Genomic DNA, 11,675 nt, shown 5'->3' with positions numbered 1-11,675 from the left:
TATGTGCGAATATATTCCTATGACTCCATCCCTACGTATCCCTTCTCCCCCTCCATCTTTCTCTCTGCCACCGCTGCGTGTGTCCTTGTGTGAGAGAGAAAGAGAGAAAACGTGCGTGGGTGTTTGAGCTATAGTGTGTGTGTGTGTGGGTGTTTGAGCGTGTGTGTGTGTGTGTTTTCTCTTCCACTGCAGGACTAGTTGATTCCCAAAGACAATGTCCGGGGTATGGATATTCGACAAGAAGGGAGTGGCCCGTTTAATCACAAACCCGACTCGAGAATCCTTCGAGCAGCTGAACCCAACTTACCCGGGCACACCTACCTCACCCGGGGCACGTCCAAAGGTCCTTGTCTACCTTCCTTCGAACCAGGTAATACGTTCTTACACTGAGCTGGAACAAAGACTTGAGGAGCTTGGTTGGACCCGTTACCACAACCCAAACAGGTCGGACTTGCTCCAGTTCCATCGCTCCGATGATTCGGCTCACCTCATTTCTCTTCCTAAAAGCTTTGCCAACTTCAAGTCGCTTCACATGTATGATATTGTAGTGAAGAACCGTTCTTTCTTTGAGGTCCGTGACTCCAACCGCCACCGTAACCACGACCACGACCACCACCAACCTGGTGCAAGATAATCTAATCCAAATTCTACATTTACGATTAAATTAATTATATCATTAATTATATTATCTAATTGCGAAGTTGTTTATATCATTCTCTTTGTTGAGAGCTGATTATGAACAAATGATTGCCATATAAGTAGCGGCAATGTGCTCAGTTAATAGCCAATTAATTGAGGATAGTGTGTGAGTGAATGTGAAGCTATATATATATATATATATATATATATATATATGATGAGTGACTTATGATCTATAATAGTATGTATTGCAAGTTAATTTTAATTTGTAATGTCTCTATAGTAGTATTGGCACCTTAATTTCATTAGTGCAAATTTAATGAAATTATAATGTTTATCAGAAGAAGAAGAAGAAAAAAAGAGTAGCTGCAATGTGGTCAGTTAGTAACCAATTAAATGAGGATAGTCTGAGAGTGATGTGAAGCTACGATGAGCGACTTGTGCTCTATAATATTATGTATTGCACGTTAATTTGTAATGAAATGAAAGTGAAGTATGGAGCTTGGAGGATGATGGGTTGGTGGTTCTAACTTGTATATACGTTTGCACTTGTTGGTTCTTTAAACTTTGCCTTTGATTTGCTCTCATGTCTCCTCAAATTTAGAGGCCTCGTCTCCGTTCACTTATTATTGTTTGTCGTTTGTTGTATGCTGGCATTGCATGCATGTATAGGCGATATCTCCTTTATGGAAAAACCTGAACCTTCTTTCATTTGATCTTTTTCGATCTAACCCTCACGTTACAATAATAATAGTATTAATGTGACTATTGAAATCGTGTCTGCTTCCTATTCTTGTAAAGGAACAAAAGTAACTTTTCTCGACAGTGAAAGCTCTAGGTTTCGAGCTGTGATCATATGTGAAGCCAGTGAAAGCTCTAGGTTTGCAGCCCTAAATCATGTGTGAAGCCTTACTCAACTGTCCGTATTGACTACGTTCTACGTGTAAGGAAATTACTTGTACTTGTTCGAAAACTTGAGCTTCCTCATTGAAAGCAAGTGATATTGATTTCGTCATAGCTGAAATATTTGGTCATTATTGGTTTGAGAGATACATATATGTTGCAACGAAAGTATAATAACATCTGGCATTTTTCCGGGTCTTAATTACTTTGGGAAAAGATGCTGTGTAAGAAAAATACCTCACTCGAGCTTTTATCAATCTTGCAGGCACGTAAGCTTGTAGTATCTAAATTGTGCATATATCTGTTTGGAAGCTCTGAGCTGCTTGAGCTCACAATAGGTGGCCATACTTCATCTTCATTACATCGATCACTCCATTGTGAAAGGCTGGTTCCACTTTGTAACCTTTACGAGAATCATTTTAGAGGGAATGTTAAGAAACGAAGTGAAGTAGAGAAATGAGAAAATCACTCTTGTGTTTGTTTCTTTCACAAGAAAAATTTTGGAAAAAGAATAAGAAAAGAAAGATTGGTTATATATAGTTATGGGAAATGTTGTACGTAACTAATATTTTTCCTCTAAAGCAGGCCAAATTTTACAGAACACAAAACGTAAGAAAATGACGGAAGGTGCAAGAAAATTTTGTAATTACTTTTAAACAAGCACATGCAAAATAAAGTTTTTACTTTCTCACACTTTTCCTTGCATACAAACAAGATTTAAATTCATATATTGCAAAGTGAACTTAGCTCTTATCTCATGAAATAGGGTAAAAATAGTGTATTTATTTGTTTGGCATCATCATAATTTATGATTGGAAAGGAGGAATTAAAAAGGGAAAAAAAAAAAAAAAACCAACAACCACAACAAGAAATGTACGGTTATGGTGGGTGATGCGATAGAACCACCCAATCCTGCCCTTTCATCACCCATCGCAAGGTAAGATTTTGCACCAAGTTCTTCTCCTTATCCAAACATCAGCGAGATTCAAGTTTCTTTAACAAGTGCATGTTGGGTGAAGAATTATTATTGATTCTCGTCAACAAAGGCAACTAGAGTTTTTGTGAAATTATTATGGTAGAACTTTATCGAACAAAATATATATGTGATAGAAAGGTAGTTAAGAAGCGTATTTACACAATTTTTTGAGAAAAAAAAAAAAAAGGAAGAAGCAAATCAATCTTGGAAGCAAAAATACAGAGGCAGGCGTTGGTTGCGTTGGCGGTGGGCAGTGCCCAAATGCCTAACCCTAACCAAGCGTTGTCCTGGGTTGACGAATGATAATTGTACTAGGAACTAGTAGTGGTAGATAGGGTGTAGCCTTTTTTCTCGGTCAAATCTTGGAATCTTCCTTCTGTATTTGGTCCTAGCGTGAGTTGTAAGGGCCACGAGGCATAAGGGCCAAAACATCTAATTACGGAAGGAGGATCTAAAGCTGAAAATTCATGTAAAGCTGAAAGTCTCATCAATAAGGTGTCTGTAGCTGTTTCTACTTCCCTGTTTCCGCATCCGTATCCATGTGCCAACACTGCTGATTAAAAAATTCAACTCGTGATCCGTGAAGTAAGAATATGGGCTATTACTGCTTCTCAGTCCTTGCTCTTTTGCTAACGAATACAAGTGGAGGACTTTTGAGCTAAAGAGTTGAAAGCAGTAATGCAACGAATTGGACAAATTAGTGATGGGGGAGTATGGCAAGCAAGAAAACAAAAAATTAGGTACAACCGCCTGCATATGTTACAATCTCGGCATCTTTACAATGTGCAAAATTTATTTCAGTCCTGAGCAGGGCTCTTCACGAATCGAGCAATTCACGAGACGACCCGCTCGACTCGAGCTAATCAAGCCGAGTTCGAATTCGAGTTCGAACTCAAAAACACTAAGTTCGCTGACTAGCGAACTCGAATATATATATATATATTTATTTATTTTAATAGTAAAATTACATATATATTTTTAATATTTTATTATTTATTAAAAATTATTCTTTTATTTATTTTTTTAAAAAATTATAATTTTATTTATTTTTAAAAATAAAATAATTATTATTTTTTTATTTTTTAAACTCGAATTCGAACTTGACATTTTAAGTTCGTCGAGCTCTAGCTCGAGTTCAAGTTTCATAAAATTAATTGGAGGTTCGGTTCAATTAAACTAAAATTCGACTCGATTCAACTCGTTTATACCCCTCGTCCTGAGCACAAGTATTTGAAGTTGTATATGATTTAACTGTAAACTAGAGCCGGTAAACAGACGATCTATTCATTAGAAGTAATAGCGCATTTCTTAAGAGCAAATCTTTACACTGTGAATAATGGATAATTTTCTGCTTTTAAGATTTGGCATGACTCATGTATCAAATCTATTTTACTCCAACTCTAACCTAACCTACGTTGTTGGAGAGGAAGAGTTCAGGAGGCTTGTAGGGGAGGCCGGGAACCACCATATTATATTAAATAAGTATATTACTAAACTCTCTGGATGTTTTAAGAAAGGAAGACTATACTTCCTTATAATTCATTATAAGACAGAATTTGGACCAAGGCCCAATGGTCAAAAAGAGAACAGAGATTGGAATCTTGGAAATCAAAGAGTCAAGACTTGAAATTGGAATCTTGGATCAAGAGAGCTCTCTTCTGTACTTGAGAGTTGAAAGCAAGAAATGCAGAGATTGAGATCATCCCTTTCATAACTCTCAGTTTTTTGTATGAGTGTTTCGATAAATGGACTCTGCGAAGACACTTCAAAAGCCGGCAACTTTTGAAGTGCTCCGCAGCACTTAACTACTAAACCCCCCCAAGCGATGTGGGAACTTAATCTCACAGGGTGCCCTGCTGTTAAGAAGTAAAGACCCCCCAGACTCCCGGAGACAGGTTTTTCCCTTTCATAACTCACAGTTTTTTGTATGAGTGTTTCGATAAATGGACTCTGCGAAAACACTTCAAAAGCCGGCAACTTTTGAAGTGCTCCGCAGCACTTAACTACTAGGCCCCCCAAACCCCCCCAAGCGATGTGGGAACTTAACCCCACAGGGGATTGAGATCATCCAATGGTGTTATTTGTGATTAGACAAATCCAACACCTTCGTGACGTGTCAGATTACGTCGTACGATTTAACCTTGACCCCATGCCATTAGACTACACTAGAGTCTGCGGTCTGCTACCTCATCACCGTATCTACACCATTATAGAGGCCCAGAGAGAGAGAGGAGCGATATGGGTTTGTTATTCTTGTCCTTTTAAAATTCCCTCGTCATCTTCAAGGTCACAGGTAAGGTTTCAGCTGCATTTATGTATCAGGCCGATGAACCACAACTCAAGCTACAAGTCTACAGCAGAGGCATCCTCATACCCAGCTAGTTCGTGTAATTATTCTCAACGGTGAGCTACTGTAGATTATCAAATCCCCCTCATCGTCTAAAATCATTTCCTTTAACTTCTTCGCTGTAAATAAGAGAGCCCTAATCGGCTATTCCTAACATCTTAGATCAGTCTCTTTCCCTCCCCCCCCCCCTGTTGAACGGTATGCAGACTACACTTGTCCTTTGGGAGCCAATGGTTTACGAACTTGTAGCAAGATTTTCTTCCCTGTATTCAGTTAGAATAAGGGGTCCGATGATCAGCTTTTGTCTGCAGTGGATACAATTAGTAGAAGCTATTTAAGAAGAAATGGATCAAATTTTTCAAGAAAAGAAAGGGAGTTTCATGATTTGCACGTTTCATTTTCTTATCGATTCAAGTGAACCTCCACTCAAGGAAAAGTTGAAAATATATTCCTAAATGCTAGAAAAAATGGACAAAATTTTTTTACCAACTCAATGACGGAATAATAGTGTGTTTCATAATCCTGATCAACACCTATATATATATACACGAGTATTTTGACCCGTGCTATGCATGGGTCATATTTCAAATCAAAATAATATTTTATATATTTATATATTGTAGTACAAAATAATAAATATATATATATATAGATTAAAAATTTTAAAGACGTGTATGCTTAATATCTTGAAAAAAATTAATCTATAATGATTTACATAATAAAAGAATTGTTAACGCATTTAAGAAAAGAGTTAGGTTGGATGATAAGGTGAGAAGAGTTTTCTAAAAAAAAGTCAATTTATCAATATCCGATAAAACATATTATGTTATACCCATATATCAAAACTTATAATATAAAAAAAATTATAACCAATTTATTTTCTTTCATTTTTAGAAAAAAAAAATCTTTCTCCTATCTTGTGCCCCTAAAATTGTTGACGGTATTTAGATTAGTATTTTTCATAATTTTTAACGTAAATTTTAAAAAAAAAATTCTCCGTAATATGTGTTTTTAAAATTCTCAAAATTATTAAAAATCATCATCATTTCTCTCTTCTCTTATATGTCAGTTAGTTATCAGATGCCTCCTACGACTTTCATATCTTCTATCATGGAACCATCTTCTCTATTATTATTATTTTTGTCATTTCTTTCATATCTCTGCAATCCCTTTTCTTCTTCTCTTCCTTCTCCACCCATCCTTTTAATCCATATTTCTTCTTCAATCTTTTCTGCTACTTTTCAACACCTCGCCATTTTCGTCCCTCGCTCCTCCCCCTATACCTAACCTCTAAATTCATAACCCTGCGACCCAATATATTTACTTTTACCTATCATAATGAAAATTAAAAATTAAAAATTAATTACAATGGTTGCAACTATTAGCATCAAAAAATGAAAATAAAAAACTAATAATATCTATAATATCCTCAAGTACTACAATCAATTCATATATATATATATAAATATATTAACATAGCAAATACATATTTATATATGAAGGCAGCAATAAGAATATATAAAATAATTAATGATACCAAAAGTTATCCTTAGTGTTTGGGTTTTGCATTTTTATTCAAATCTAATGTCAAATTTGGGTCAGATACATACAAATTAAGTAGTATTTTAGGGTTGAATGTTCTATATCTTTCTCTTAAACTATAATATTACTTTTTTAAAATTTTTGATAGAATTGGTGTTGTTATTATCATTTTTTTATCAAAAATTAATATTTCAAAAGTACTTTGTTTTTTATTTAGTACTTTGTTTTTTAATATAGTACTTTGTTTTTTATTTAGCGATTTCATAACTTAGATTTCATGAATGGTACCATTCTTGATTTTTTAAATTCACGACATTATTTCCTTTTTGTTTTCTATTTAATTTTGCCTTTTTACTTAGGATTACTAAGTTTAAAGATAAAATATTATCATTTACTTTTTTACTTTTACTAAGTTTGGCAATGTTTTCTTTTTATTTACCCTCCCATTAATAAACTTCAAACCAAATTCCTATATAAGTGGAGCCACTACTTTTTTAAATTAGAAAGGCATGAGAGCCACTTCTTACTTAAGAAAATGTTATTTGCACTCAATTTTTTATTATTTGCAATTCCACCATTTGTTTTATCATATAGTCTAATTAATGAAAATTATATGATCAAAATGATTATCAAAGCGCGAATAACAAAAATAGAGTATAAATAATCTTACTTATTTAAATTAATAAGAAAGCATGAAAGGATATTATATTTGTTATATCTTCTTATGGTCTTATAGAAGTTTTAATTGTTGTAGAATCATAAACAAAGCAAGGCAATTGGAAACGTGATGGGTTGAAGTTCAAATAGGATAACATACATATTAACCAATAATTTAAAATGAAATTATTTTAAAAAATAACCAACAATTTTAAATATGAAGAGTAGATGTGGAAGTTGAGAGAAATATATTTTATAAATTAAATTAAATATGAAATGCTAGAAAAATATAATTGATGGTGGGAAGATGCGTGAAGGTTTGTTGCTAAAAATTCCTTCTCAAATTTATACAGATATAGATATGCAAAAGTCAATAATATTTTTTGGGTGGTTATTGCAGGATTTTCTAGTACTCTCATGAATTTTTGTGGAAGATAATGGGCCGTCCAAGAGTTTCATTTTATCGTACAGAAAACTCCGGTCAATACCGGTTGCATATCAAAATCAAATTGATTACTTACTCCATAATTTAACGATCTAAGAGCATTGTTCAGCGTTGGTAATTGATCGGGAGTGGACCTTGTTGCCTGCGTCGCTGACATCTGAATGCTTGAGATCGTCATGGTGCATATTATTGTTCCAAAACATCTATTTTTCCTTATAACTACGCAATACCGATTAGCCTTCAAAATGTAGATGTTCTAAGATACAATAAAAAGGGAGGACTCAATAAAAATTAGCCTTCAGAACTTAGAAAAATAGAAAGTCAAGAGCTACGATAGAAAGTCAGTAGCTCTCAACCTCAATCATCATGCTAATTGGCACCTACGAAAAGTACAAACAAAAACTGAGAAGAAAAACTAATAATCATGGACCCGGCTTCGTTTAACGCTTAATCAAGAAGTTTGAATAATAGAAAAAGATCATGCGTTGGGTTGCAGGCTTGATGATGTCGACTGTGAAAATGGAGCAGCGGGGCTGACTCGGTCCATGGCTCTACCGCCTCTACGTCGATTCGTATCTGGACCCCAACAATGATACGCCTCTTTCCCTTGCAATCTACTCTAACAGGAACGCCATTACGTTGCATGAGTAATGTTTTCTGCTCGTATCCATGATGCCAAAGAGACAAACATGTTACTTCTTTAGTTACTTACGCTAGAGTATCCTAGATTACTGGTGTTTGTGGCGCAGTAGTATGAATGAAGTTGCTTGAGCCTAGGAAATTAAACAAAATGAATAGTTATTTGCTTTTTTTTTTTTAAGTTCCATTTTAAAATAGCTACTTTAGCTTTAGGGGCTTTTAACGTGTTGGATGTAATTTTTTTTTTTTTGGTAAGTTGAAGATTTTGGGTTGATCTTCTATCTTACCATCCAATCCTCCCACATGCGTTGGATGAGATTGCAAATTTTAAAAGCGATTCTTATCTTTGGTAAATTAAAAGAGTGATAATCAGATCACCAAAAAAAAGAAGACAACAAAAAGTGACGACCCTTGACAAGCCTAAGGCTTAATGTAAAGTAATATATAACTTTCCAACATTTAATTATCTCGTGTCAAACTTTATGCCTCTGACATAGATGGTGCTTCATCTTTCTCTTGGTTTGAAAACCAATTATCTTTGGAAGGGTATTTTACTAAGCAAAAATGTGGCATTTTAGTATTACAATTAAGGGAAATTTGTCAAATTGGTCCCTAACATTTACCAAAAACACTTTTTTAGTCCTTTATATATAAAATCAGCCAAAATGATCCTTCACATTTAAATTGTGAGTCAATGTGGTCCTATTGCTCGTTTTTGCTCATTTCTCCAGCTAAAAATAGCACGCCTCTCTCACGTGGTCATATTTTTAGGGGCAAAACCGGAAACACATTTCATTACCTGTTAAAAGTAAAAGGTGTGGACAACTACCAAAATACACATTTCACCTTTGGCCCTCAAAGTTTCAAGAAACCCTAAATTGCATCCCACCGCCAAGCCCTCAACTGACTCAGCCACCTCCTCCCTCGCTATCCCTTCTCCTCTCTCCACTGTTCGTCCTCCCCCTCCCCCTCCCCCTCCTTATCGCCAGCATTTCTCCAACCTCCGGCGAGCTCTCTCCTTCGACGATGATATTGATGCGAGGGACTCGCAAGACGAGGGAGAGGATGAGGAAGAGCACCAGGAGAACGAGGAGGAGCTTCTCGAGCTGGAGCCCCGAATCGGATCTTGCCGGGTCCGGAAAGCTGCCGATGAGTTGTCTGTGGGAGGTGTTGAGGAGGCTCCCGCCTCCAACACTGTTGTCGGCGGCCAGGGTTTGCAAAGGATGGAGGGACACGAGTAAGCGGCTTTGGCGGGCGGCGGAGGAGCTGAGGCTTAGGGTTCCAGCTAAGGCCCAAATTGGATTCGTGGGATCGATGTTGCACAAATGTCCTGGACTTGTTAGACTCTCACTTAGAATGGAAAGGTTAGGACTTTCGGATATAAGTAAACAAGAACCAGATCTATGGATTCATCAAGCACATCACTTATACAGGAGAATTACAAAATAATTTTTGCCACCATTCGGGGATGCAATTCAGGTTTCTTGAAACTTTGAGAGCCAAAGGTGAAATGTGTATTTTGGTGGTTGTCCACACCTTTTACTTTTAACAGGTAATGAAATGTGTTTCCGGTTTTGCCCCTAAAAATATGATCACGTGAGAGAGGCGTGCTATTTTTAGCCGGAGAAATGAGCAAAAACGAGCAATAGGACCACATTGGCTCACAATTTAAATGTGAAGAACCATTTTGGCTGATTTTATATGTAAATGACTAAAAAAGTGTTTTTGATAAATGTTAGGGACCAATTTGGCAAATTTTCCTACAATTAATAAGAATAGTACGCTTGAAGACTTGACGAGAGAAAAGGTGGAGTTGTTAATCTTCCCTCCTTCCTTCTCCCCAACTCCCGCAACCACTAAAAAAAAAATGGATTAATATCAAAAAATGCTATAATCCCTTTTGAATGTGATAATCATGATTCTAATCCATTTACATCTTGTCATATCATTTAATAATTTATGTTCTTGAAATAATTAAACGTTGACGGTGAATTGATACAGCAGTGAAAACTAAAGGAACTATAGAAGTCTTCTATATAATAAGGACTTGTTTGGAACATAAGTTTTTTGTCAAGTTTATTTGCTACTAGTTTTTTAATAACTTATAAGTGCACTTACGAATTTTGAAGACCATCTCAACCGTCATCATAGATATATATAATAAAGTCGTATTCTCATTCTTATCCCTTCATGTTTTCTCTTTCTTACGTGGTTTAACGAGACGGCAAGTAGTTTCCTACGTGGTTTGCTCTTTTTTTGTTTAAATATATATATCAATTCTTATTTCTTATAAGAATTCTTAATATTATATGATTCTTATTTCCTATCAAAAAATGGAACTGGAAAGTAATGCGATATAAATAAAAGAGACATAAATATCTCTATTAGTTATATCTCCAAATTCATGCCAATAATTTGTGTACTGCATAGGAAATCGAAGTAAATAAGAATTGTTATCACTAGAAAAAGTAGAAAAGTAACTAATTTCAAAATGAACCATTAATAACAGAAGTCAATATCTGATGTTGGAAATAAGATTCTTAATAAATTTTATTATTAAGTGCGTTATCAAGACATAGTGCATAGCATGAAATTTTTGGAAAAGAAAAAGTTAATTGAATCCAATTAACTATACGTATTTGACCTGTACGATCAAATATAAATTCCTATTTGAGCACGAGTTTGTAAATTCCTATAAATCCGTTCGTTGTTAATCAAAACATGCATGCAGGTTATACTCATTGTTAAGTTATAGGATTCACAATACATCTCTATTCAGATAGTGGAGAGTATTTAGTGTGTGGGCCCACACCACAGGAATCCATGCACTTAAAGGACTCGATATAATTGAGGTGGTCTTTCAAAGTAGGTAAAATCTGTCTTGAGAGCGCACTTTTATTTCCTATAAGAATTCTTAATATTATAAGATTCTTATTTCTTATCCAAAGTTACGTACTTTAAACAACTTAAATCAAGATAAACCTACATTTAATGTTCTTACCAATATCTTTTTAGATTCTTATCAATTCTTATTTCCTATGTCTACACTACATATAGCCTCTAATATATTGATTTCAAGCATCAAATTCATGGTTAGGTATTTTCAGTGCAAACGGTTGACACATTAAAACATCGATTTTGGATTTCCACTCCTCTTGATTATCATATATATTTTCTTTCAATACATATATATTTTTTAAAAAGACATGTTGATCTTCAATTGTAAAAGTTTAGTAATATGTCTTGAATTTTTTTATTTTTATTTTCTGTTTGTTTTTTTTATGAACACATAGGATTAGTAATAAATCTTGAATTAGTAATCAATTTCTCTTATATTTCACATATTATATCTCACATAATATTTTTACCTTTAATTTTGATAAATTATTATCAGATTGATGGAACTGACAACCAATACCAATTTGAAGCATTTCTTCCCAAATCTCAATTAGTATAACAGATTATTCTAATCAACAACACTTCAATACACTTCATATGAATCATTCATCAGAAGGTTCAACAAAAAT

General features: G+C 34.7%; 1 protein-coding gene across 1 annotated transcript; it reads left to right on the top strand.

The window, feature by feature from the left end:
• Positions 1–214: 214 nt before the first annotated feature.
• On the top strand, positions 215–634 carry LOC140005982 (flowering-promoting factor 1-like). Its single transcript, XM_072047412.1, has one exon. The coding sequence runs from the start codon at positions 215–217 to the stop codon at positions 632–634; it is 420 nt and encodes a 139-aa protein (XP_071903513.1).
• Positions 635–11,675: the final 11,041 nt, after the last annotated feature.

This window comes from Coffea arabica, chromosome 1c (genome assembly GCF_036785885.1).
Source record: "Coffea arabica cultivar ET-39 chromosome 1c, Coffea Arabica ET-39 HiFi, whole genome shotgun sequence".
NCBI classification, from domain to species: domain Eukaryota; kingdom Viridiplantae; phylum Streptophyta; class Magnoliopsida; order Gentianales; family Rubiaceae; genus Coffea; species Coffea arabica.
This window is presented reverse-complemented; position numbering and strand designations above follow the sequence as displayed.

Bases quoted from the DNA above. Each gene is read 5' to 3' on its own strand.
- LOC140005982 (XM_072047412.1), top strand. From the start codon at position 215: ATGTCCGGGGTATGGATATTCGACAAGAAGGGAGTGGCCCGTTTAATC.